The 26,324-nt window shown below is 48.3% G+C and overlaps 1 protein-coding gene across 3 annotated transcripts in view; it reads right to left on the reverse strand.

The window, feature by feature from the left end:
* Positions 1 to 1,308: 1,308 nt before the first annotated feature.
* Positions 1,309 to 26,324, reverse strand: part of CEMIP (cell migration inducing protein, hyaluronan binding) — a 174,061-nt gene continuing 149,045 nt past the window's right edge. For all 3 annotated transcript variants that reach the window (XM_011983690.1, XM_011983689.1, XM_011983691.1), the window contains 11 exons: positions 24,235 to 24,270; positions 23,996 to 24,151; positions 21,119 to 21,299; positions 19,699 to 19,914; positions 16,279 to 16,490; positions 15,155 to 15,340; positions 11,035 to 11,239; positions 10,779 to 10,865; positions 9,947 to 10,104; positions 6,010 to 6,110; positions 1,309 to 4,268 (listed from right to left, as the gene is read on the reverse strand). In XM_011983690.1, coding sequence (XP_011839080.1) covers positions 4,141 to 4,268; positions 6,010 to 6,110; positions 9,947 to 10,104; positions 10,779 to 10,865; positions 11,035 to 11,239; positions 15,155 to 15,340; positions 16,279 to 16,490; positions 19,699 to 19,914; positions 21,119 to 21,299; positions 23,996 to 24,151; positions 24,235 to 24,270 — 1,666 coding nt within the window. In that variant the 3' untranslated portion in view covers positions 1,309 to 4,140. The remainder of the gene's footprint in view (positions 4,269 to 6,009; positions 6,111 to 9,946; positions 10,105 to 10,778; positions 10,866 to 11,034; positions 11,240 to 15,154; positions 15,341 to 16,278; positions 16,491 to 19,698; positions 19,915 to 21,118; positions 21,300 to 23,995; positions 24,152 to 24,234; positions 24,271 to 26,324) is intronic.

A 26,324-nucleotide genomic window follows, 5' to 3' on the forward strand; every position in this document is an offset into this window, starting at 1 on the left:
GCCTCTTACAAAAGGCCCTTCTCTTATCCTCTCTCAGGCCAACACCTGTCCTACTTCCACTCACTGACCTTCCCTGACCACTCCAGGTAATAACTACTCCCCGTCTTCAGAACCCCTCCACACCACTCATTGGGCAGATAATTTCATGTTCTCCATGGGGTCATTCTGTGTTCCTCTGTGTGCATGGTGCCTGTCACAGAGCAGGGGTGCAAAAATATTTGTTGACTGAGTGTGCAAATGTAATCTCTTTCTCCTGGCAAAGTTTCCTGAAGGTAGAGGCCGTGTACTCTCTACTGCACAGCTGACTTTATGCCCAAAGCTAGTCTGCCAGATATATTTGTGTATTGGCAGCTTAAAACCACCAGTCTGGTACCAGCCCCTTTAAGTGGATTGACCATACACAGATGCGCGCGCACACACACACACACACACACACACACACACACACACGAGACATAGTTGTTTTGTTTTTAACCTCAATGTATAAGACCCAGAAGCTCTTTGGAAATCATCAAGAGAAGAACTCTCTGTGATGACGGAAATGTTTTATATCGCCTCTATCCTATATGGCAGCCACTAGACACACATAGCCATTGAGCACTTGAAATGTGGCCAGTGTGATTGAGGAACTGGATTTGTAATTGCATTTAATTTAAATTAATTTAAATGTATGTAGCCCCATGAAGCTAGTGGCTGCCATTGTGGACAGGCAGTTCCGGACCACTCCCAGTTCACCTGCTGTAACTTCTGCCCCTCACTGTCTCCCCTCCAGACCCCTTCCAGCACTGCTTGAGGTGCCCTCTACCTGTGCCTACCTCTCTTGTCTGCCAGTTTGATTTGGACCTGTTTTTGCCACCTCAGCCCCATGCTCTTGTCAAACATGTGTTTGGCCTCTGGCCAAACAGGGCCTGGGAGGAAAACAGAGTGCTGCTTCTGCTTGGCTTCCCCATCGGGGAGGGGAGTTGAAGTGACAGCCTCCTGACCGCTTAGAAATGTGGAGGATGCATCATGTTCTGGACATGGCTGGCCATATGAATGACATCTTTTCTTTCTTTGAACCATCTCCACCTGCTTTTATGGACATCCCCCCGCACCCGCCCCCCCCCCCACCATGGGCAGGGCAGAGTAGGATGTTGACATATGACTAGCTCTTGGGAATAAGGCCATGGAAGTAAGGCAGACACATGGGGTGATTTCATCAGCCTTATTATCCTTAGATAACTGGTTATCTTAGGCTATCCTTAGATAAGTTATTATCCCTAGATAAAATGAAGCCCATTTTAATAGAAAATGAAACAGACAAGATGATGACATCCTTTGTATGTTTACTATAATACAGCAAAATTTTCCAGACCAGAGCCAATGTCCACGGCTCTAGGTACACCCCTTCCAAGCAATGCAAAGGACATCTCCAATCATGACATTTAAGACAGTTCTTTATTTCTCTGACAGTGACTTCTTGAAGTGCACATATAATAAATAAATAGAAAATATATCTTTGTTCATGGTGATGCCTACAAGAAATGTTTACATACAAACACTCTATACATCTAACTCCCGAAAAAGGACCAGCTGTTTCGGCAACAGAAAAAAGACAAGCATTTCAGAGGAGCGTTGCTTTCCTTAAAGACCGAACTCACTTAAGTCTTACACACAGAAATAATAAGGAGGACAATTTCCTAAGCAATAAGAAAATTTGTGCTACCAAGAAAATGCCTAGATATTGGCTCTTGGTGAATGGTTTAGGAAAGAAAGTTTTAGGTACAGATCCTGTATGGTGAAACATATGTACAACTCTGAGAACTTTCAAATAGATATCTTTTTTAAATGAACTGAGCCAAAGACATTCAACATTCCTGGCCACCTGAAAGTGATCACATCCTAAGTGGTTCACAGTGTGAGACCCTTGCATTAAAAGAGTGAAAACTCAACAAAACCGTGGACAAGAAGGACATGAGGTCATTTTAACTCTCCTTTCCATCACCGCTAATCTCCCTGGAAGAGGTCCTTCCTGTGAGTCTGGCCTTTGAAGCAGCCATATCTTTAAAAGCAGAGCCCTATGGTCACCTCCCAGCAGCTGAAAGATGTTTGGTGGGAAAGACCTCCCTGGCAGTTGACTCCCACCTGGGGAATGGACTCTTGGACCGAGTCTCATGGGTGCAGTTCGGTGGAGGGAGCCAGGCAGGCCCTCTTTGAAGGAAAGTTTGTGGTTGGGGCAGGAAAGGGGATAAACGTAGTTCATCACAAGACCCAGGGAGACCCCAGTGCCTCGTGTGAGATTATAAACCACAGATAGAGTTCTCCCTCTTACAGGAGCTCTTTGGGCTCTCTCTAAGGTAGGCCAGGGAGAGAGCAGGGCATTAAGCAGCAGCTGAAAGGGACTGGGGTGGACCCAATAGCTGTTCAGACACCCAAGATCAGTCAAATGGCTCACCAGAAACATGGCAGGCCCTACTCCCTCTGCTGGGCCTCACCTGTGGAGCTGCAGAGACAGGAGAGCTAGGTAGCACCAATGGGGAGTTGGCATCTACTGTGCACCCAGGCTGGGCTGACAGGTAGTGAACAAAGTGAAGGCCACAGGGACCGCCAACACGTGTGCGCTGGGAGCAGGAGGGAAGAGAGTGGCTAGCTGTCATTCTACTCTAGTCATTTCCTTTCCTTTGAGGGGACTTGTCCCCATTTCCAGAAGCTACTTCAGGAGTGCCTGGGCACTCAGGGGCCAGTTGTTGAGGCAATGTGGTGTGGCAGCAAGGGCTAGGGTGGGGCTCCCCGGGCCCTCCCCTGGCTATGTGGTTCTTTCCCATCTTGGGGGTTCATTTTCCCCATCTGTTAAAATGAAGGCTTTGGACTAGATATGTTCTATATTTCCAGCTCGGAAATCCCAGACCAAGGGAGTGTGAGCACATCTAGAGTCTCCGGGAGGCCCCCGTGCTCAGTTCCCTGGATGAAGAGCAAATGAGGCCCCAAGGCAGGAACTCACTTCTGTGGACTTCACTCCACCCTCTCAGAGTCAGAGGCGGGGCTGCCTGGACACCAAATTCCTCTGTGCTCATAAGCAGCAAAGCCCCTTGCTCCCTTCTGACCACACTTCTCCATCATGAGTGGGCCAGAGAGGCATGGGCAAAGGGCAACCCTGCAGTCACCAGCTTCAGCAGGCAGCGGCAGGGAGGGCTGAATCCCTGAGCCATTCCAGAGACTGCCTCATCTCCCCCCAGCAAATGCCCCCAGCCTTCATTCCTGCAAGCAAGCCTTGCTGAGCCTCCCCTCTGAAATGGCACTGGTCTCCATTTTACCTCTCTGTGATTTCTCTGCCTGGCATTGCAGTGCACATGGACCTGACTGCCTGTCCCATTGGACTGCGGGCCCCTCGAGCTAGGCGTTAGTTCTCACCTCTCCATCCCGTGTGCCCTGGGCACCGAGCATCATGGATATCAGTGGAAAGGAATGTTTTCCTCCACTGTTAGGTTCCAGGTACCATGCGAAATGCAGCAGACTTCTGGAATCTCAGAACAAAAAGGGCCTTTGAGAGTCATCTAGTCCAAGTCCCAGCCTGCTGCCCGAAGTCTCCTGAAAGGTGGACACGGCCAGAGGCAGGGCTTGCCTCTTCCCCAAGGGTAGCCAGTTCCACCCCAGCTCCTAATCCTGTCAGGCTGGCTCTTGCTTACTGGAGTAAAGATTTCCTTAAGGCCAAGGCTCTTTTTCCTACATTTACCACCCTCACTTGTCTGCTGAAGACCATGGGGATCTGTGAATGACCAGCCCTCCAGGCTACCTCCTAACTGGGTCAGGGCTCCTGCCAAAGTGGATCTTTGCTGTCAGCACAACCCAGGTCTCCTGATATGGTCCCCAAATCCCCACTGAAGAGGCACAGATAGGAGAGAAGCACCCAAGAGGCTGCAGGAAAGTGAATGTTTCCAGCATTGGCCAGCACCGCCCCAGGGGCTCCAGGTAGACACTTGAGTAGGGGCAGGCGGCAGCACCAGGATCTCTGATATCTTTCCCTTGGCCCATCAGGGCTGAAACACGGCCTTCCCAGGCAGCTGCTGGCAGGGACGGGGGGACCCAGCCATCCCCCACTGGTCTGCTGCCAAGAGTCACCGTCATAGTCTACCACGAGGTGGCACCAGGCGGCAGCTGTCCTCACAACTTCTTCTTCTTCACCACAGGGATAGGCACAACTTGGAAGATTTTGGCTTTGTGATCCTCAGTGTCCAGAGTCACCCAGATGGGCCTGAAGCTGCCTTTGAAGCCAACGAATGCCATTTGCTCTGAAAAGCAATGATGAGTCTCCTGAGCAAAAGCCCTATGAGAGGATGGCTTCCCCACCCCGTTCCAGGGCTCCCCATCGCCAGTCCCCCACCCCTACCAGGCACCCCCCAGCCACACTGCACTGTGGCCCTTTGGGAAGAGCTCTGTGCTCAGCTACTGATGGTGCCTGACATGCATTTGTATGGGGCAGGCAGGGTCTCACCTGAGCCTCACTGCCACCTAGGCAGGGTGATGGCTTTGCTTTTGACAGGGGAGCCATGCACAGCAGGAAATGGGGCAAATTGTAAGGGAGGAGACCTCCTAGGAACCTGCCTACCTTCGAACTGCCCCTACGACCACCAGCAAGTCCCTGCCCCTCTCTGAAGCCTAGTGTTCCCATCCATCAGACGATGGCATTGATCTACAAGATCTCCTCCCCCACCCTATCACTCTGTGGCTTTAGAAGGAGTTCTGAGAGGTGAAGGAATTTGACCAAGAGTGTGTAGTAAATGGTGCAGCCCAGATTAGAACTCTAACCCCCTGAACCCCACACAGCACTCCCCATCTTGCAGTTCAGAGCTTGAGCATCCAAGGGGCATGGGAATCCACATCTATACTCAGCCCATCCTGGCAGGCAACATGCATTTATCACCACCGGGAAAGTGCCATTCAACTTAGGTCACCTTACATACATCAACTTTTGGCAACCGGGATCTTAATTTAAAAGACAGAGGCTCCAAAATGATTCCAGGACTGGGCTGGAAAGGATACTTCTCTTTTCCTTATGTTCTCCTTTGGCTGGTTTGAAGGATTTGCATTGCTTCTGATTTTTCTTATCGTCCCATATGATGGGCTTCTGATTTTGATATTTTCCATAGTGAGGATGGTGTATAACTAAGAAGCCCAGCTTTGAGTTAGGAAGATTAGGATCCAAGTCCTAACCTTAAACAAGTGGCTTGGCTGTTAAATTCTTGGTGTCCTCATCTTAAATGGAAATAATAGTACCTGGTGTACAGGTTATTAATGAGTAAGTAAGATAATTATAACATGTTCTGCAAAGTGCAAGGCTGAACATTAAACAGAACCATAATGATCATTATCATTATTGCCCATGGAGCTGCTCTACCGCCCACACAACCTCTCTGAGGACTCTCCCTGCACCTAGTTTTTGTGATATAATGGTTGTCATGCTGATAGGTCCCTCCTGGATGGCTTGTTCCAGCACAGCCTGCAAACCTGTGCTAGGCTTCACCACCAAAGAGCTGCCTGGCCTTGGACAAACCATGTAGGTTCTCTGGGCTTCTAGTTTTCTTTTCATCTACCTATCTCAGAGGAACAAATAACAGTTTTGCAAGCTGCAAAGGACTATACAAAAGCTGGAATGTTGAAGAAGATGCAGGACCCCTGGCCAGTCTGAATAGCAGGAATTGGGTAGGAGGGTGAGGCTAGGCTACTTTTCTTATGATGTTTTTGTTGAATAAAGGGCCACTTTCCAAGCAAATGAGTGAACAACTCTAGCAATTTTCTTTCAGTGGCTGGTAGCAAGTTATAATAAATTTGCTGCAGTGCGGGGGTGGTAAACAGGTGGCATCTTGCCCATGCATTCCAGTAGACCACTAGTTGTGTGGGGGATTCTGAGATTGTACCCAAGTTTAGTACAAAGCATGTTCTCAACTCAGCAAAAGACAACAGCAACCTCCATGCCAGGCATTTGCCTTCTCTGGTTTTGGGGTCAATTTAAACCCCAGTTCAAACCCTTACCTTTCAACTTGAGACCCCTGTCTGCCCCAAGCTTTTCCAGCACTCTGGTCCATGGGCCTCTGGAGACATATCTTCCCTTTGATGCCATGAGCACTATGGAACTGTGAGAGAAGAAACCAATTAGACCAGAGAGAGGGCAAACTGGGGCAAGTGGGCATGGGGAGGGATGTTGGGTTGTGCGTGGTGGGACTGGAGTTAGCAGTGCCCAGAGGCCTGGCCAGGGATTCAGGAAAGGGCAGCCTCTCCTGTGTTCTGAGCTGACGGGCTCTTTCCATGTGGTGACGAACATCCTGAGCTCCCTCCCACACATCTGGCCACAGTTGATGCCCACGGCCTTCTCCAAGCCTGGACTCAGCTCACCACATTTATATGTCTCTCTCCAAACAGAGGAGAGGCTGTAAACAGAGCACGCCATGCCAGGGCTCGGCACACAGTAGGACTTCAATATGCATCTCTTCCCTTGAACGTTCTCAGCCCTGGTTAGGTAAGACCACATAGAAATGTGGTCTTACAGAGGAAGGAAGGAGGAAGGGATGAGAGAGAGAGGAGGTGAGGGAAGAAGGAGGGGGCATCTGTCAAATCATAAAACCATCCAGGGGCTCCTGTAGATCCTGAAAGTTCTAGAAACCAGCTCCATTTGGCATCCCTTGGAATTTCATTAGAACCACAGAATTCCTCCACTGCGGACTCTCTGAATCAGAATCTGCGTTTTTACAAGATCTGCAGGAGATCGTATATACATTAAAGCTCTAGAAGCCCCAGGCTAGAAGATTTCTCTTGGAGCCCATCTTTCTTTTGCTGTCTTCTTTCGACGGACACAGGCTTAGTACAGTCCAGAGCCAGCTTCCTCTGAACTGCAGGAAGAGCATGGCCAGATTTGAAGTCTTTCTGGGGAGAACACCATGTCATTACCATGATGCTCGGGTTGTGTCAAGAGCGCAGATTGACCTCTTATGTTCATGTCACCTCTCTCTCTGGTCAGGCAAGACAGGGCTATTGCTTCTATTTTGCAAATGGGGAGATTGAAGCAAATAGTTACCAAGTATCTCAGAGGACCTGCCAAAGGGAAATGTGCTTGAAAGAGGCAGAGGTTTGGAGCAATGTGTGTGCCCAGCCTGAAGGTCCCAACTTGCAAAAGTTCGACTTGGGAATAAGGAGTGTCTATCCCCTGCCTCGGGGTGTATTCAGTCCAAAGTGCTGGGAAAATAGCCTTCACAGTGGCAGATTCAGCATGCTGGGCCAGACAGGAGGAAGTGAGCACCTCCCTTGGGAATAGAAATGGGGCAGAAGCTCAATGGGGCATCCAGTTCGTATCTCAAAGGAACTCTGTAACCACAGACCACAGTCCAGACATGGAAAAACTGTATAGGATTCTGGAATCTGTTGTTACCCCTATTTGTGTCCCACTGGGAGCAGCAGGAAAGATCTTAAGATGCAAAGGGCTTGTGTGAAATAAGGATAGATAGGAAGGGAGCTGGGGCTGCCTCAGGCCCTTGAGGAAGGCTGGAGAGTGAGGCCCAAAGGGTTGGTAGGGTGAGGCCCCTTAAGGAGAGAGGGCTCATTGCTAACACATCCTCCACTCTAGATTCAGGATCTGTTCTCTGGAGGATATTTCTGCATTGTTTCATTTCAGAACAAAAGCTAATGGTCCCTTGTTGGAGCTCAACCTTCCTACTTATGGGACTCAAATGTAGGTCCTGCCCTCCTGATGGGGACCTAGGTTAGCTCACATGAGCGGGACAGGGAGACAGGCTTCTTTTGTCCCCACCGCCTCCCACTGACGCCCAGAAGCCTGCTTGTGTTGGGCACACTTCTTTGCCTGGTATGCCATCCTCATGGCCTCGAAGCCCATGCACCAGCCAGCACGGAGTCTCCCACAGAGTGGCAGGGCACAGGCAGCTCCCAGAAGCCATGCTAGATGTTTACGGTGTGAGCAGCTGCCCTCTTCTCTCCCCAGGACCCTGGGGCCAGTAGTGGCCTGCTGGATGGGGTAGGAAGGGTGGGCCAGGCTAGGCAAGGCCCGTAGCCACAGTAGGACAGGACCTGCCTTGCCTCATTCCCTGCTGCTTTCCAGGAGGTTAGAGAGGGGTCTAGTGGTACCAATGCCTGCCTGGGTACCCAGCACCAGCCCAGGGAGTGGCCCATTCCAGTAAGGGCTTCCCCCAGAGAGTTGCTGCTGCTCGGGCTGGAAGGAGCCTTGCACACGGTTCCAAACAGAGTAGCACTGCAGTCTAGTTTCTTGTTCCAAGCTTCTGCATCCTCTTCCATTTCAAAAGAAAATCCTCTGCCCAAAACGGCATGATCTCTAGATAATAACTATTTTTCTGAATTTGGTCAACCTTGTCCTTCTGTCTGAATCTGCATATGAAAAATAGAATGCGGAAGGAGCATCTGATGGGGGAATGAGGGAGGGAGTAAATGTGGTTAAGCAAAATCCCATTATCCAAAATCTCACCAGGTACCCAGTTCACATCGTGCCCCTCATGGAGTCAGCATCTGGGAAGTACATTTGCTTTCATTCAATAACTATTAATGTTTACTAAGCACCTACTATGTAGCAGGTACCACATGAAGTGCTTAGACTTTCCACCAGGTTGTGGCTCCTGAGTGAACTGTACACTCACTTAACTAGCCATGTTCTGTGCTAGAAATGCAAAGGGAAGTTAGACACGGCCCCAACATTGAGAAGGCCACACTCTTCATGGGGCAACAGATGTGTCCACCAGACCTATTGTGAGTAGTGCTTTAGCAGAGGTAGAACTTTTTTTTTTTTTTTGAGATGGAGTCTTGCTCTGTCACCCAGGCTGGAGTGCAGTGGCACAATCTTGGCTCACTGTAACCTCCGCCTCCTGGGTTCAAGTGATTCTCCTGCCTCAGCCTCCCGAGTAGCTGGGACTACAGGTGCGCACCACCACACCCAGCTAAGTTTTTTGTATTTTTAGTAGAGACGGGGTTTCACCATAGTGGCCAAGCTGATCTCAAACTCCCGACCTCGTGATCTGCCCACCTCGGCCTCCCAAAGTGCTGGGATTACAGGTGTAAGCCACTGTGCCCAGCTGAGATAGAACTTTTGGGTTGGATGGGAAAAGACCTCACCAAGGAGGCAATGTGGGGAGACTTGTAAGGTATTGGGGAATTACCAAAGATTGCTAAGGAGAGGGGACACAGGTTTTCCCTACATTTAAGAAGTTTAAACCAGCAGCCAATATGGAAGATGGGTTGGAGTTGGGGCAACTGGAAGAGGGAGGCCCGTTAGGAGACTATGCCAACAGTGCTGGTGATGACCAGCAAAGGCCTGGGCAGAGCAGCAGAAGAGAGGATGCTGTGGAGGGAACCAGCAGGCGAGCAGTAATGCAGGTGGAATTGATAGTGTATGGAGGAAAGAAAGGAGTCAAACAGAATGCCCAGATTCTGGCCTAGCTATCAGGATGGACTGTGATGATTTCATCAAAACTGAAGAAGTAGGATAGTGGCTGGTTTGGGAGGTTAAACATTTTAAAAGGCTGAGAATTCAGTTCCATACAAGACGTCCAGGTGACATTGTCCAAGTAGCAGTTGGATTGGAATGTCGGGTGCTTAGGAAGGAGAGCTAGGCTGGAGATAGTAGCCACCAGCACTTGGATAGTATTGAAGGTGTGGGAGGGGATGAGATCATGCCGGGAGTGTAGTGAAGAGGGCCAGGGCAACCTTCCCATGTGTAGCGGGGCTGTCCCGCCTGCCTCCGCCTGACCTACATTCACAGCAGCCCGGCTCCAACACCAGAGTCCACAGGCAAGGACACTCTCGTCCAACACCCATGATTTGTGGGCAGGCTGTAGAGACTGCCTGAGCTTTTCCAGACTGATCTGTGATGAGGGCCTTTGTGCGAGGGAGGGGGCCCTTGCCCAGGGGTCTGCTGTGCCAGCAGCCAATTCCAGAAGCAGAGGCACAGACTCACTTGTCAGGGATGGTCGCCACATAGTTGAAAAGCTGCCACGGTATGCCCTGCAGAATGGAGTTCCTGAAGCTCATGTGGCTCACCATGCGCCCTTGGCTCCCGTCAATCACCACCACCTGGATGCCATCCTCCGAACTGGGGTACTTCTTCCCATCCACCTGCAGAGTCAGAGCAATCCAGGTGTGAGGCGGGGTGCCAAAACCCCAAGATTCTCCTGCCCTGGTGGTTCCCAAGCAGTCCCTGAAGGCAGAAGTTGCCTCTGCAGCTGTTCAAAGCATAAACTCCATTATCCACTTAACTCCTTGTAGCCCTCAGTAGTGGGTCAAATAGTGGCCCTGCAAAAGATACATCCACCCGGAACCTGTGAAAGTGGACTTATCTGGAAATACAATCTTTGCAGATGGAATTAAGTTAAAGATTTTTTGATGAAACCATCTGGATTTCTAGGGTGGGCCCTAAATTCAAAGATAGGTGCCTTTGCAAAAAAAAAAAAAAAAAAAGGCAGGAGGAGAGGTGAGACGCAGACACTCAGGAGAAAAGTCCACATAAAGACAGAGATTAAAGTGTCTGCAAGCCGAGGAGTGTGCAGGAGTGCCGGCAGCCACCAGAAGCGAGAAGAGGCATGGAACAGGTTCCCCGCCCCTAGCCCCCGAAGGAAACCACTGCTGCCAACACCTTGCTCTTGAACTTCTGGCCTCCTGAACTGTGAGAATAACTTTCTCTTGTTTAATGCAAACCACCCAGTTTGTAGGAATTTGTGACAGCAGCTCCAGGACACAGTATCACCTCTCACTGAGCAAACCCTAATCCTCCAGGGGCCGGAGGCACTTACTTCAATGTAAGCAAAGTCCTTCCAAAGGTGGAAGAAGTGCTGCTTGGAACTCTCCATCTTCACCTCCAAGAAATGGTCCTTTGTTTTCTGGAAAACACATAGAACCCAATGCAATTGTTAGGTTTGGGTGGTCATTCCCCAACTCTTCCTGTATCCCCAGTCGCAGGAAATGGTTTGTGGAGCTGAGTGAGGGACCTAATTGGGTCTGGGCCTAACTGGACGGCAAAGGGGTCCAGACTTGCTGTCAGCCACTCACCAGCTGAGAACCAAGGAGCTTCTTGGGCATTGGCACGTCCACGACAGCCCTCTCGGTGAACTTGGGGTAGGCTGTGGCTGTGCAGTCACTGACGCCTGCGTTCTTTGGGATCAGAGCTTTAATCTTTATCCTCTCACAGCCTTTCATGGAGCAGAAAGCAAACTTCTCTCTCTCGTTCTGAGCTTTCAGCTTCAGGAACAACAGCCTGCACACAAGGAGCATTGCTGGGCATTTGCTTGGGCACTCAAACCTCCCCCTTCTCCTCTCACCCACCGAGATATTTACTCTGAGCTGGTCACAGCAGGTCGACCCAGCGGCCTTATAGAATGGAACCATGTCTATCACAGAGTTGTATGTAGTTGGAGAAATAAGGAACAAATGCATTGAAGAAAAAGCTAATGAGAATGGCAATTCTATTCTGAGCACGTTTTATGTGCCATGCCGTGCACACATAGTAAATCAACATATCTCATTTAATCCTCAAACAATCCTGTCCAGTAGGTACTATTATCATCCTGAATTCCTGGATGGGAAAATGGTGGCTCAGAGAAGTGAAGTGACTCACCCAGGACCACACAGCTGGGAAGTGACAGAGCCAGCATTTTCCATCCCAGCATGGTGACTGGTGAGGAAATGCTCTGTCTTCCTAACTCAACTTTTCTCCAAACCATAATCTATTCCAAAAATTATTTTATAATTTATTTAAAATAATTATTATTATTGTAAAGGAAGCTGACCCAGTGTTACAGGGAGTCAGATTGTAAGGAAAACACAGTACTCACTTGGGATTCATTATTGTTCTTTTAGTGCAACAAAGCACTCGCAGGCTGAGTCCTGCATCTGAAACATGGGAAGATAGGATATGGGGTATCTACCACCCATCTTGCTCTAGGGACCAAGCCTTCACTGAGCCCATTCAGACTAGGGAGCTGGGTTTGCACCACAATGCCATCACCTCCAAACCCCTACCACAGAGCTGCTCAGACCAGGGGCACACATTGGACTCACAGAGGGGCCATGGACTGGCTACCCAGTAACCAAGATTCTCACTCTCATGGGACCCAGCAGGTCTTGTCCACCACTGGTTGGTGCTTGAACTAAAAGACCACATGGAGTCGGGGCTGACAACCTTGTCGTGCCGCCCCGTGCCTGCTAAGGAATCACCAGAGGAAGGCAGTTTGTAGCAAGTAGCTGAAACAAGAGGCCAAGCATGTGTGCGTATGTGTGTGAACATGGGGAGATGGAGAGACACAAGGGGTAGGCAGGCTGTCTCCTCCCTGCTGGCTTTGTTGTTTTCAGCACCTGAGCCCGTGAGGCCCAACTGGGTTTTTAGTTCTTGAAGACCCCTTGGTCTTCTCTCTGTAGCACCTCCACTTAATCTGAGCTTCCTTGAGTGGTTTTATGTTTCAAGCCATCCACATCAAGTGATCTCAGAATGAAGTAGAAACTGACTGTTACAGAGGCCTCGTGCTCAGGGCTGACGGCAGAGCAGCTGTATCTGTGTTCCATGCCCGCATGGTGGGGAAGTTGGGGAGGCAGGTGAGCACCCACTTTGAGCAGCTTAGGAGGAAGGCAGTTCAGTGCTGCCCATGGTCACGTCTCCCTGCAGGCTCCCAACATGGTCCAAACCACTCCTGGAACCAAGGCACAGAAATGGGATTGGTCCTGAGGCTTCTGCACAAAACTTAACAGTATTCAGGTTCCTCTGTTGCCATTATATATCAGATTATCTAAATCGGGAGTGACCTAAAAGACCATCCAGCCCGTGGTGGGTAGTAGCTGCCTTCCCTAATCCTGACCTACAACTTGGATGTGTGCAAGCTGGCTGAACTGCAAGGCCCTGGGAGGCACAAAAGCAGCATGGGCCTGGGCACCTGCCAGCCCAGTGCTCAAATCCTCGCTATGACCAGGTAATGTTGCAGAGCAGCGCTATTGATGGCTGTGCACCTTAAATAATATACTTGTTTATTATTTAGTAAGAATCATTATAATAATTCACTGAGGTGGTGTTAAGCAAACTTAGCTATCCAGAACACAGCTACAATCACTTAAGAGTTTTTTTAACCTGGAAAAAATGGCAGCTTATGTATTTCACACTTTGAAACCCCCTCCCTTTCAGCTGACTTATTTTAATTTTACCCCTAATTATAGCAAGCTAGTTGTTAAGTATCCTAGCCCATAGTAGATTATTAGAAGGTAGCTGCTAAAGGCAGGTGCTCTGAATATAAAAAATAACAAATGTATAAGGCAGAAAGATTTTTAAAAGCCCAACAGTTTGCAGCTGTTCTCCATGGGAAACAGACCCCCTATAACCCAACTCCTGGTCCCTAAGGCATCGCCGAATTGAAACACAACGTAATAATGATCAACAGGCATAGGGCTAAGCTAAGCTACCAACCAAAAAAATGTGCTTAAGGTGACAAGCGGACAAGCCTTAGATTTTTAAGACTTTGATCAAAGAGGTTCAACTTACTTAGTGGAAGTTTCCATTTGAAAATTTCACATCTTTTGAACATTTCAGCTCACGAGCCGAAAAGAAGAAAATCTGCATGGATGGTATCCCAGGGACTTTACCTTATCAACATCTGTTACTTTAATCATAATGTTTCCTAGTGGTATGTGGAGCATATCTCATTCCTCCTCCTCTGGTTTTCATATGGGAGGATTTTCCTAAATACTCCTGGCCCCTGGTCCCTCCCCTCATCCACTTCTTCCCATGGGAAGAGAGTGTCTCATAATTGGTTGGTTTTGGGTATTTGGCTCAGCCTGTAGAGCAGGGGCACTCTGGTCTGTCTTACATGCTCTGAGGTTTTGGGGCTGGGCCCTATGTGGGGAGCCTGTGCTCAGTGCTACCTGCGGCGGAGAAGGTAAAATTGGGGACGATATTGGGAAGCTCTATTCTCCAACAGCTTTATCATCAATAAAATGGATTGCTTCCTCTTCACTTGCCAGCTTGTCTGCCCCCAACTGACTTAGCGCTTGTGTGGGGAGAAAGGTATTTTCTATTGCCCTCCCATCCCAACATTGTACTTATTATACTTTTGATTCTAAATTTTAATTTTCCCTTAATCAAATTGATGGAGCCATAAATAAGACAGATCACCTGTTATCAGTTTCCTTATCATTGGCTTCCATATAAGAATAGAAAACAGGCCATCAAACGATCTTTCACCCTTACTCCTCACAGTTTGCTATCGACATCGCTGTGGAGCTGGCTTGGCATTCTTAAGATATTAGACTAAATTTCTTTTTAAGAGAGGGGATCAAAGAACTCCCAGGAACAGATACTCTGTTTTCATTATATCTCTATTGAATAGAACCTAGTGCAGGTTAGTAAAAGGGTGAGGGGCTTTGAAGACAGACAGATCTAGGTTCAAATCCAGCTGGGTCAAATTTATGCTATGATCTCAGGAAGTCTCTCCTATTTTCCCTGTGCCTTCTTTGCCCATCTCTTTCACTCTCTCTCTCTCTCTCTCTTTTTTTTTTTTTTTTTTTTGAGGTAGAGTCTCACTCTGTCACCCAGGCTGGAGTGCAATGACGCAATCTTGGCTCACTGCAACCTCTGCCTCCCAGGTTCAAGCAATTCTCTTGCCTCAGCCTCCTGAGTAGCTGGGATTACAGGCATGCACCACCATGCCCAGCTGATTTTTGTATTTTTAGTAAAGATGGGGTTTCACCATGTTGGCCAGGCTGGTCTCGAACTCTTGACCTTGTGATCCGCACACCTCGGCCTCCCAAAGTGCTGGGAGGTGTGAGTCACCACGCCTGGCTGCCCATCTCTTAATCCTCTGCTCCAAGTGGGTTGTTGTGAGGATTTGAGATAATGTACCATGTTTTCTGGATTCTAAGATTTACTGCCTTCACTTTTTTTTTTTTGAAATATGTAAATTCCCTACATGTATATGTATATTTAATAGAGTGTTTATTTTACTTTTAAAGCTTAACAGCTTTAAAAATGTCATTAATGTATGGGACAGCCAGCCTTAGAATCAAAATGCCTAGAAACATGTCTTACATTAATTGGCATTAACTACATGGCTGTTCTCAGACTTATTGGAAAGGCCAAGGGGACAAGATGAGGTCGAGCCACTTTCCTGCAGCCAGGTGGGCACCTGCTCACCCTGAGTCTTCGTCCCAGTAGTAGTGGCTCCTGCCAGGATAGCTCTGCTCCACTTTGTCCATCTGCAAGGTCCTCACAAAGACACCTGTCTTGGACGTTTGCTTCAGCAGGCGATTGTGAACATCTGAGAGGATGGAGAAGGTGGTGCCTCTCGGGTAGCAGAGCCCCACTCGGATCCAGTCGCCCCTAGGATTGGAAGTAGAGTCAGGTTACAAGCAAGGGTGTCCAGGCCACAGGGCCTTTGGAGCATGCCTTGGAGAAACAGACCAAAAAACCTCCACCAAATGACACCTCTACTTTTGTATGGGAAATTTTGAAAGAACATTTGCTGCCATGGCGACTGAGTTGCAGTGTTCAAGGAGCGAGGGAGAGACAATGGCCGCCTGTGAGCAGAGAGTCTGAATGCTTCACTGGTGTGTCTCCAGGGCCAACCCTGGGGGTGCTCCGTATGGAACTTTGGGAAAAAGACATTCTTTTTGTAGTTAAAGAGCACAGGATCCAAAGGACCTAGGCTCAGCCCCTTTTGGGTCCAGCTTGATTGTAGGGTCCATTTCATCTCTTCGGTCTCATTTCCCACATCTGATCAATGTCCGTCTCACAGAAATACTGTGACAAGTAAATAATGTGCATAGAAAATACTTGAATCTAAATATAGGAAGCCCTATCTAGATGCCCTCACCCTCATCACTTTATCTCGCAGAACCTCATTTCCCTCTCTGTAGGATGGTAACAACAATACCCAGATATTTTTGCCATCTATCGAGCACTCGCTAATGCCAGGTCCTGGGTGCCCACCATACCTCATCTCCCTAGATCCTCATTGCACTCCTGCACGATAATACTATCCTCAACTCAAAGATCAAGGAGCTCAGGCTCAAGAGGTTACATGCCCTACCCAAGGTCACCCATGCCGGAGCGGGGGCTTGGCCTGTGTCCTTTAATGCTTAACTCCTGGGTGATGTCAGCCCCTCTAGGTACTCCTGCAGGGATCAATCATATGGGCTAGCTTGTGGTTCCGCAAGAGGCAAGGCCAGGACTTTGCAACAAGTCATCGTTATCAGCTTTGAGCTCAGTCAGAGCAGCTGCCCACAGATCTCACTGCTCCTGGCCGGGCACCCACTCACTTGTTGAAGTTGATGAGCCAGATGGCGAGTTCGGCGGGGGCCGTCTGGTCCCAGTGGATGGTGTAGCCCTTCTGCAGGGTGACAACCGGCTGGTACTGCTGGTAATGGGTGCTCCTGGTGAGCGCCCCCTCCAGGTAGAGAGGGTGGCTGGGGAAGTCATTCTTGATGATCTTCATTCGCAGGTTACTGGTCTTGTAGGCTTGAATGTACATCTTTTAAAACCCAAAAAGGAAACACACAATGAGGCTATTACAAAGGGTTATTCCAAGAGTGTCTGGTTAACATCTGACTACAGACTGCACTTTCAAAGGCACTTTCTCTTTACAGAACCCTTTTTAGAAGGCTTGAATGAAAGAAAGGCCAAATAAGGGGACATCTCTTTCTGCTGGTGGACACAGCCCAGGCCTTACTGTGTAATCCAGCTAATGCTTTCTGTGCATCTTCATAAAAGTGCTCTGTTGAGCTTCCAGTGGAAATTTGAGAAGAGCCTGCATAATAGTCAGATGGCAAATTTTGGACAAAGGACAGAGATGTGGATGGAGGAGGAAGGGAGTGAGAGAAAGAGAGAACTTTTATAATTCTACCATAAAATGCAACTCGCCTACAACTGGCAGTTACTCTGCCTGCATTTGAGAGAGTGCCTGGGTGTGTTGGCCTATTTCTCCCTCCTACTCCCTCTCAGTGTCTGGCCCCTGAGGCCAGTCCTTGTGGTGCCACAACACACTGCATGAATAAATGGTGCCTCATTTCAGAGGAAAAACTGAAAGCAAGACTGTCAGCCATTGAGACCCAGGGACCTAAGAGCCTGGATGCTTTAGCCCAGCATTGGTTTAAAACACTGTGTCGGCCAGGCACAGTGGCTTACGCCTGTAATCCCAGCACTTTGGGAGACTGAGGTGGGCGGATCACCTGAGGTCGGGAGTTCGAGACCACCCTGACAGACATGGAGAAACCCTGTCTCTACTAAAAATACAAAATTAGCCGGGCGTGGTAGCACATGCCTGTAATCCCAGCTACTAGGGAGGCTGAGGCAGGAGAGTCTCTTGAACCTGGGAGGCGGAGGTTGTGGTGAGCCAAGATCACGCCATTGCACTCCAGCCTGGACAAGAGTGAAACTCTGTCTCAAAAAACAAAACAAAACAAAACAAAACAAAAAACAACAACAACAACAACAACAAAAACCACTGTGTCCTGTTTTATGGCACATCCCAAATTCATAAAACGATATCCCCATAACTGTGGCCAAGAGAGACAATCACACCAATGTGCAATGATGTTGTGCTTTTGGAAGGAAGTGGTTATCTTCCTCTCTAGTTTTATCGCATATAAGATGGAAAGAGAAACCAACCCTGCCCATCTTAGGGAGTTGCCCTGAGTATCAGAAGGTAAAGGATACATTAAAGCATTTTGTAAGATGTGAAGGGAAAATACTATGGATAACAGTTAACCAGTTGCCAGTTATGATAATCTGGCAAGCTCTAACAATGAGCTTTTCTTCACAGAAGATAAGCAACGTATCAGAAAGAAAGTGTGGGAAGGAAAATCAAGGCTCCGTATGGGATGCCTAGACCTTGAGCTGAGGCTGTGTAATGCTAACAGCATGGATGCCAGGCTTGAGGGTTTGGTCATCCTTCAATTACTCAGGGTATGACTGTCCTCCATCAGCTCCCTTCTGACTCCACTTCCCTTCTTATCTTTCTCAGACCATCACATCAACCACTCACTCCCATTAGGATCTTGGCCCTTCCTCTGCCCACACCTGCAGCAGAAGCCTCCCCCTGACTCATTGCACAGCTCCGCCTCTCCCAGGGCTCTCGAGCAGAGCTGAGAAAATCCCACAGCCTGGGAGAGAGATGCCTCTGCAAATGCACCGCCTCCAGTCTCCGCTAGGTTTTCAACACTGCCAGGTGCTCCTTCCACAAGCTTCTTGTCAACATTTTCCACTCTCTACAGCAGCTCTTCCAAATCTTTATCACTCTCTGGAGGTTACTTTCCTCAAGCCCAATCCCCAAATTCTCAGCACATGACATCACCTTCTACTGCAGAGAGAAACACCCTCAGCTTCCTGCCCTCTGCCCCAGTCTTCCTGTGGTCCTTCTTCCTGCTAAATGCTAGCCCTGCCACCTCCGCTGGCACCTGACCCCCACCAGCTGCACCCTGTGCCCCTTTGCCCCTTATGGCCCTTTTCCTTCAGCCCAACACTATCTCCCTCTCCTATCACTCCTCCACACCCAAACCACCATTTAGCTCTTTTCTAACACCCCAATTCCTGACACCTACAGTGGTGATAATAATGCCTGCCTTATAGGATAGTTTTGAAGACAGCGTCTTCATTCATACATGTTTCCTTCACTCTCTGAGATGATCTGGCTCACTGTGAACCTGACAATTCATTTTCTCAGGCCTCTCTGCCCTTAGTCATTTATTCATTAGTCATTCATCAAAATACTAGAAGTAACAATAATATAATAATAGCTAACTAATATTTTCAGTTCTGCCCCATTCTAGGCACCATCTAGACCTGCCCTGTCCCTGATGTGGCCACTGAGCACTGGACATGTGGCCACTGTGACTCAGGATCTGAATTTTAAACTTTAATTCATTTAAATTTCAAAACAAAAGCAATGTAAATATTTTTTCCTATCCCATTACCCTGATTTGATCATTACATATTATATACATGTATCAAAATATCATGCATGCTCCAAGAGAATATACTATATAGCAATAAAAATGCAAAAATACATTAAAAATAAAATTAAAAATTCACATTAAACACAACGTTATTGTTTCAGTAGGACTACACTTCCCTTGATTGAAAATTGAGTGGGCAACAGTGGATTTTGAAGACAGAAAAAAAAACAAGAACTGTTTAATGATTTTCTACACTGATTCATGTTGAATGATAGTATTTTGAATACAATTAAAGTATTATTAAAATTAAGTTATGTTTCTTTTTACTTTTTAACATGGCTACCAGAAAATTTAAGATTACATGTATGGCTTGCATTATATTTCTATTGGATAGGGCTGGTGAAACATTTTACATGTATTTTCTGAAGCCACCCCCAAAATCTCGCTAGAAAAGTTCAACTATTTTACAGGTGAGGAAACTGAGGCTCCAAGAGTCCAAGTAATTTGCCCAAAGTCCAATGGTAAGTGTTGGAACCTTGAATCGAAGCATTTGACCCAGAGGGTTCTTTTTTTTCTAAGCATTTTGTTTACCAAGTGTTTTGATTTTAACTTTGTAAAAATCCTACTGGGTGAGGAGAAAAAAATTAAAAGAAAGAAAGAAAAAGAAAAAAAAATTCTGTATCTCTTTGTGCCCTGAAACAGAGCTAGGCATACAGTAGGCACTCACTGAATGCTTGTTGCATGAGTGAATAAGTGAGTGACCGGCCCCCAGAAAGGTGTCCCCACCTGTGCATAGCGCCCACTGCAAATGGCCCCTCTCCAGTCGGGAACATTGATGCAGTCTGGGTGCCGGACCAGCCAGTTGTCATCCTTCGTGAGGTAGGAGCCAGGGTACTCGGACACGGAACCATCGACGTCATGGAACACAGATGTCTTATCCCCATCCATGTCCAGCTGGTTGAACCAGGGCCCAGGCTCTCCGAAGAACACTCTGGAAGTAATCTAAACAGAGCCCAGGAAAGTTAGGCAGGGCTAGAAGGTGAAGGGAAACTGCAGCCGTCATCAGGCCAGGGCGAGGTTTCCGATTTCCACTGACATTACAAGCCAGCCAAAACAAAGATGCTCTCGGGCACTGAGAGAAACCGCAAGGCTGACCCCTCCGATGCAACCGGAGTCACAGTCAAAGGTTCACCGTGCCTCAACTCCCAGACCTAGCACACACTTTTGGCCTCTTGCTCGCTGGAGGGTTGGCTGCTGTGGGTGAGCTTGGAGACTGCTCTGACACACAGGCTTCACCAACTGCAGAGATGGAGGAGGGGGACTGAGGACTGTGAGTGTGAATGTGTGTGAGAGGGAGGTGGTGGTGATGTGTGTATGAGAAAGGGCACACACACGTTTACACATACACACACACACGGGGGCATCCATGTGCGAGAGAAAATGTGTGTGTGGCATGTTTCAGGAAGACAGTTTTGCAGCATGGGCCCTCTCAGATTTCCATGACTGACCTTTTTCAGGCCCTCAGTCGCCTGAGTAAAGACATTAAGTCATTTCAGTTTCACATCATTTCCCTCAGCCTGCCAGAAACTGGGCAAACAGGCAAAAGGCAGGAGCAGGGAGGAGAAGGAGGGAAAAGTCTTGGAATCCATAACCTGAAGGAAATGCACAGGAGGCCTGGCCCCGGCTGGTCTCACGGGGCAGCCCTTGCTCCTGATCTCCTAATCCTCAGCTCCTCTTCTGCCTTCTCTGTCTAGGGCAAGGAAGGCTCTGTTTATAGTCTGCTCTCGGGGAGAGATTAAACAGAACATCATCAGTTAAGACTTCCCTTGGAAACTGTGGGGCTTGTTAGATTCTTTGTGCCAACTCAGGTGGCCTGGTCATAAGACTCAGTTTGTCAAAGTCAAGACCCTTGGAGGAACAGCCTAGGAACCTCAATCCACACGTCGGGGTCCTCTGGAGGCTGGCCTGAGTTTTGAGCAGGGAGAGAGCAAGCGGGCATTTACCCAGACCTGACCTGTGGGGCAACCTACGCTTGTACTTTTCCAGTTTGGATGAAGAGCAAACTGGGACATGGCCCAGCCTAGTTGGAGGGGGCTTTTCAACCCCTGCGGTGGTGGCAATAGCTCAAACTCTGGGCCCCAGGGGACTTGTGAATCACCATCCAAAGTCTGGGTTTGCCGGGAGTCTGCCGTGGCGCCTCACTCACCGGAACGTCCTCAAAGGCAATGCCGGTCACGTTGTTATGGGGGCAGCTCTGCCAGGCATTATTCAGGCGGAAGGCCAGGGCGCTGGTGTGCCGGCCCTCCAGGGCCACAAACTTTCGGAAAGTGCAGTTTTGGATGTTGATGGGGCCATCATAGAACTGAATTCCTCTAATCGGAAAATTCCTATGGAGTTAAGGAAGATGTCAGTCTAAATGTTGTCCATTCCTATGGAGTTAAGGAAGTAAGATGTCAGTCTAAACGCCATGTTGTTTGCCCCTTCTGAGGTGGATAGTAGCAGAGACTTCCTGGGTAAAACCATTCCTGATCCCCACCTCTAGCAACTCCCCCTTCCCCAGATCATTACTGATTCATTAATTAATGAATTATTAATTCATTAATTAATTTAAAGCATGTATAGACACACTAATTGTCAATGAATGACTGCCAGATGAATGGATGGATGGATGAATGGATGGATGAGTGAATGAATATCCATCTAGTTGCTGGTTTGGAGTTTGGAGAATGGTCCTGTATTTCAACATTTCCCCCAGTGTTTCCATTATATAAACAGTCATTGGGTAAATACTGTAAATACCACTGGAGCGTGCCAATAATATGTTTCTTGGGAAGGTAGAGCTGTTAGTCATTATCGCCTTAGCTTTAGTTGCTATAACAATTTAATCAGATTAAGACCCACATGAGTTTCTCCTCTGTGAGTAAGCCTTTCACATTGGCAGTGTGCTGGGTTTGGGAAACAGAGGGGAAAAGAACACAGAATGGAAGGTGATAAACATGTGATAAAAGTAATTGTAAGGCAACATTTTCAGCACCCCTAGAAGAAAGGGAGGTCCCACTGAAAAGCAAGACTGTGGACTGACAGAGAACCCCAAGAAGGCCCTGAGACCCAGAAGGAGGTAGGAAGCGGCCACAGGCTTGGATGTGGAGGTAGGAGAGACTGGACAAGAACTGGTGACTTAAAGATTTTGCCTTGGTCTAGCATGGAGTAGGTTGCTCAGACACACTTCTCCCATTGCCTCAGACTCCTGAGCAGAGCACAGGAAACAAGGGTCTGCGAGGTTGGCTGGGCTTCCTGGTGGCCCTTCTTGGGCCTGGCCCCAGTCTAGGCTTGCTCCTTCTCCAAACCCAACATGTATGCTTATGCTGGTGTCTCTATATCTGGGTCAAGCCCATTCTCTTCCACAGTAAATATAAAGAAGAAAAGATAGAAAGATGGAAAAAGAAGCAGAAAAAATATCTGCCCACAGGGAGAGACCATACTCCAGTTGTCCCTGATCTTCAACCCTGGGCTCCCTTCCTTTCCAATATGGTTCCTTGAGGAAGACCCTAGCCACAGCAGTCATGGTAACAAGCCTTCAGCGGGCACCAAAGACTCCTTGCATTTCTATATTTTTATGTTTATAATTGATTAACATCATGACCTAGAATCCTGATTCTCATGGGGTGGCTCCATGCATTTTTTCATTTCACATATTTTAGAGACAGTCCATTTTTACTAGCTCTATACTTAGGTTTTACACTTCAGCCTGACCCAGCTCTATACAAGATGGATCAACCATGATGAGGACTGCAAGGTCTTAGGTTCCTACTTGCAGATGCAATTTGAGGAACATGCCTCAGTCTGATAGGTTTCCATAAACAGGATCACCTTTGGAAGTCATCAGAGCATTCTGGCCCTGGGAGGCTGCTAACTCTTGGCAAAGAAACCCTGAACGTGCAGATTCAGGGTCACTCATACAAATGCTGAAAGGGACTGATCCGTCACTCAGGTTAGACAGAAGGAAGGGCTTCTCCCACCTCGTGCTGAAGGAGATCATGATTTTGCCTTTGCAAAGTCTTTTCCATGTCCGCTTGGGTTGGAAGTTTTAGGTCAATGTGTATTTTGTGCCCTGGCTCTAATAGTAGAAATTACATCTTCCTAGAGAAAGAGTAGAAAGCTCAGAAAGACAAGAAGGGCTGATCTTATCATCAGGAGCACAGGGACCACCATGCTGCTCACAGGCTCTGAACCTTGCTCTCTGGCTTAAATTCACACCTGAGCAGAAACACCAGCAGAAGAAGGGAGATTTCCTCACCACCGACCCAGCCTGTGGCTTTCCAAGGAATTGACTGAGTTCATTATCCCTGTTCGCTCATCAACCTTCCAAGTCACTCACTCACTCTCCACCCACCTGCTTATTGTCTGACCTTCATTTGAACTTCCCCAGCTGCAGAGCCCAGGACTCCTCAGGACAGTCCTGCTATTCTGTTGTTGAGCATATCTGATGTAAAAAGATCCATCCTTCTTGCAGTAAACTAACCCTAAGGACCATCGTAGAATGAGTCTCATCCCCTATGTGCACAGCAGCTCTGAGAACATGCAACAATATCCCCCATGTTGTCCCCAAAGTGATGATCCTGTCTCCTGGTTGAAGACCCCAACCTGCATGTGACATGGCTTCAGCTTTTGTCACCCTCCTGGTTATTCTCCTTTAAGTGTGCTTTGGCCAGACTCTATCGCTCTCCCATCCTCAGGAGTGGATGCAACACTCCAAGTGAGTGTGCTGTCAGAGAAAAGGACTCATGATCCCTGATCCCAGACACTAAATTCCCATTAACGTAGCCCAGGAACACATTACGCATTTTGATGGCCACATTACCCTGTTGACTCATATTCCACACCATTTTTTGACTTCTCTCTCCCCATTCCAGATTTCATCCCTTAATTGTTAGTCTCAGTCAGCTCAATGATTCCTCTGGCTGGTAGAGGACAGAAGAATTCAGAGTCAACAGGTAGAAACTACCCATTAAGTTTTTCCCTTCCAACACAGCCACTTAGGTTAAGCCACTCAGAACAAGGAGCTACATGGTTGCAAACCTACTGGCCTATAGGGAGGGTCCTTCCACTATGGTCCAAGCCACCGGGGCCCCAGATCCTATTGTCCATCATTTCTGTCCCCACGTTGCCGCTCTCGCCAACAAACAAGCTGTTCTTTATCTCTTGCTTGGAGCCGTCATCATACGGGAAAGTTCCACCACTGTAGAGAGAAGATAAGTTTAAGGTGAGATGTCCAGAGACAAAATCCCACAGAGGTCCAAATATAATGACAGTTGCCCTTACCTGGCCAGGGTTAGGCCGATGCCATTGTCAGCAAACCTGTGGACAAGAGCAGATAGATAGTCAGAGCATGTCCTGGCTTCACATTCAGTGGAGTCGTGGAGAGAAGGACACTTCCCTGCCCTTGGAGTCAAACTGAATACCGTGCAGAGGAAGGAGTCTCTTTGTAAGCAGAGGTGTGCTCTGGGAGTTGTGGCTCTCCTGTTCTACACAGGAAGGGGATGTTCTGGGTCCCCTCCCACTCCAACTCTGACTCTAGAGAGAAAACAGTGACCTCTGTGGCTCTCCATGTTCAATGGCATTGACAGCATGCAGACTGGGGTCCATGAGCCTCCCTCTCCAGCCCTATCCTCTGTGATTCCAGGACTTAGTTTGAGGTTGGATCAGGAGAACTTGAAGGGCCTTCCGCTCTCAGGACCAGCACCAGGGAAAGGTGGAGTATGTGAATGCACTTCTATTTTTTTTCTTTTACCATCTTCACTACTGTTTCAGCCATAGAGAGAGGCAACAATAGCTACTTTTCAAGTTTCCGGGAAGTCAGGCAGATGCTGGCCCTGAGAAGGGCAGGAAGTCATTTTGCAATTGCGCTGGAACCATCTCGTTAGCTCCTTTTCACCTCTGCCCTTTTTAGGGGTCAGATGAACATGCTCCTGGGGGGTGTCTGATTGCGAGGGCCAAGGGACTACACAGAATCCAGAGCTGAGTCTCGGGTCCGTGCTACCACAGACTCTAGGGCCAAATACAGTGGCTGCCTTCACTTCCTGTGTCCCAGGGGTAGATTTAACTGGTCTCCATGCCTCTGCTCCTTCCACCTGTCCTGTCCACCCTACCAGGCTCATCTCAAAGTGCCATTCTCACCAACCTTTCTGCTCCCTAAAATTTCCATGGCTTTATATCCTTCATAGATCCAAGCTCAAGGGCCTGGTGAATCCACAACAGCTGCACCAGGCTGGTCCCGGTGGCCAGCATGCTCTCTAATTCCCAATGTACTTTTTCATACTCTGCTCACCCTCTTTCAGACACATGGACCTTTTTCTTTTTCTGAAGCACATTTAGTTCAAATGAATCATTCCAGTCCCATCATTAGGGCACCGTCTACTCCATTTATTTTCCAAAACTTCCTGAGTCTTGTCTCCCAGACCGCTCCATGGCTTTTTGTCATTGCTTCTGTCCCCCAGTGCTCGGCTCCTGGTCCCCTCATTCTTCCAATCCTTGAAGGGATCCCTATCTTCTGTCAGCCTCTATTGCACCAACCTTGTCCACGCATAGGACCACAGCCTTGGTGCCAGCCAGATCCTAGGCTACCTTGGAATGAGTCTGGTGGGAGATTAAAAGACACACCCACTTTGGCAGGAGGGGTCTTCGCAATTTTTCTTACTGCCCTAAATCTGGCATTCACCGTCTCTTTAGGGACCTAAACTCTGAAATGCCCACAACCAGAACCAAGAGATTTACCAAACTTAGGATATTGCAAAGAATTTTGGCATTGACACCATCTAGTTTCTCTTCAACCCAAGGCTTCCACCCACCTTCTGCATAGTGCCGCTCCCAAGGATGCTCTAGGGTCTGCTCTAGGGATAAGGAGCCTGGCAGCTTATCGCATAGACTAGTGTCTTATATGGTAGGAACGCTTTTCCTTCTCCAGAGCTGAAACCTGCTCCATGCCTATCACTTTTGCCTTCTAGAGCCAATCAGAACAACCCTGTCCCCTTCCCTAAATGCCCTTCAGAAACCCAGAATCAGCTCTCTTCTTTCCCGTCCCTTCTTCTTAAAACGAATGACTTCTTTTCTTGCAAAATGAAGGCCCCTCGGCCTGGCAAAGTGACTCACGCCTGTAATCCCAGCACTTTGGGAGGCCAAGGTGGGCAAATCACAAGGTCAGGAGTTTGAGACCAGCCTGACCAATGTGGTGAAACCCCATCTCTACTAAAAATACAAAAATTAGCTGGGCGTGGTGTCGCATGCCTGTAATCCCAGTAACTCGGGAGGCTGAAGCAGGAGAATTGCTTGAACCCAGGAAGCGGAGGTTGCAGTGAGCTGAGATTACACCATTGCACTCCAGCCTGGGTGACTCATCACAGATGAGAGTGAGA

This window comes from Mandrillus leucophaeus, unplaced genomic scaffold (assembly GCF_000951045.1).
Source record: "Mandrillus leucophaeus isolate KB7577 unplaced genomic scaffold, Mleu.le_1.0 Scaffold254, whole genome shotgun sequence".
NCBI lineage: Eukaryota > Metazoa > Chordata > Mammalia > Primates > Cercopithecidae > Mandrillus > Mandrillus leucophaeus.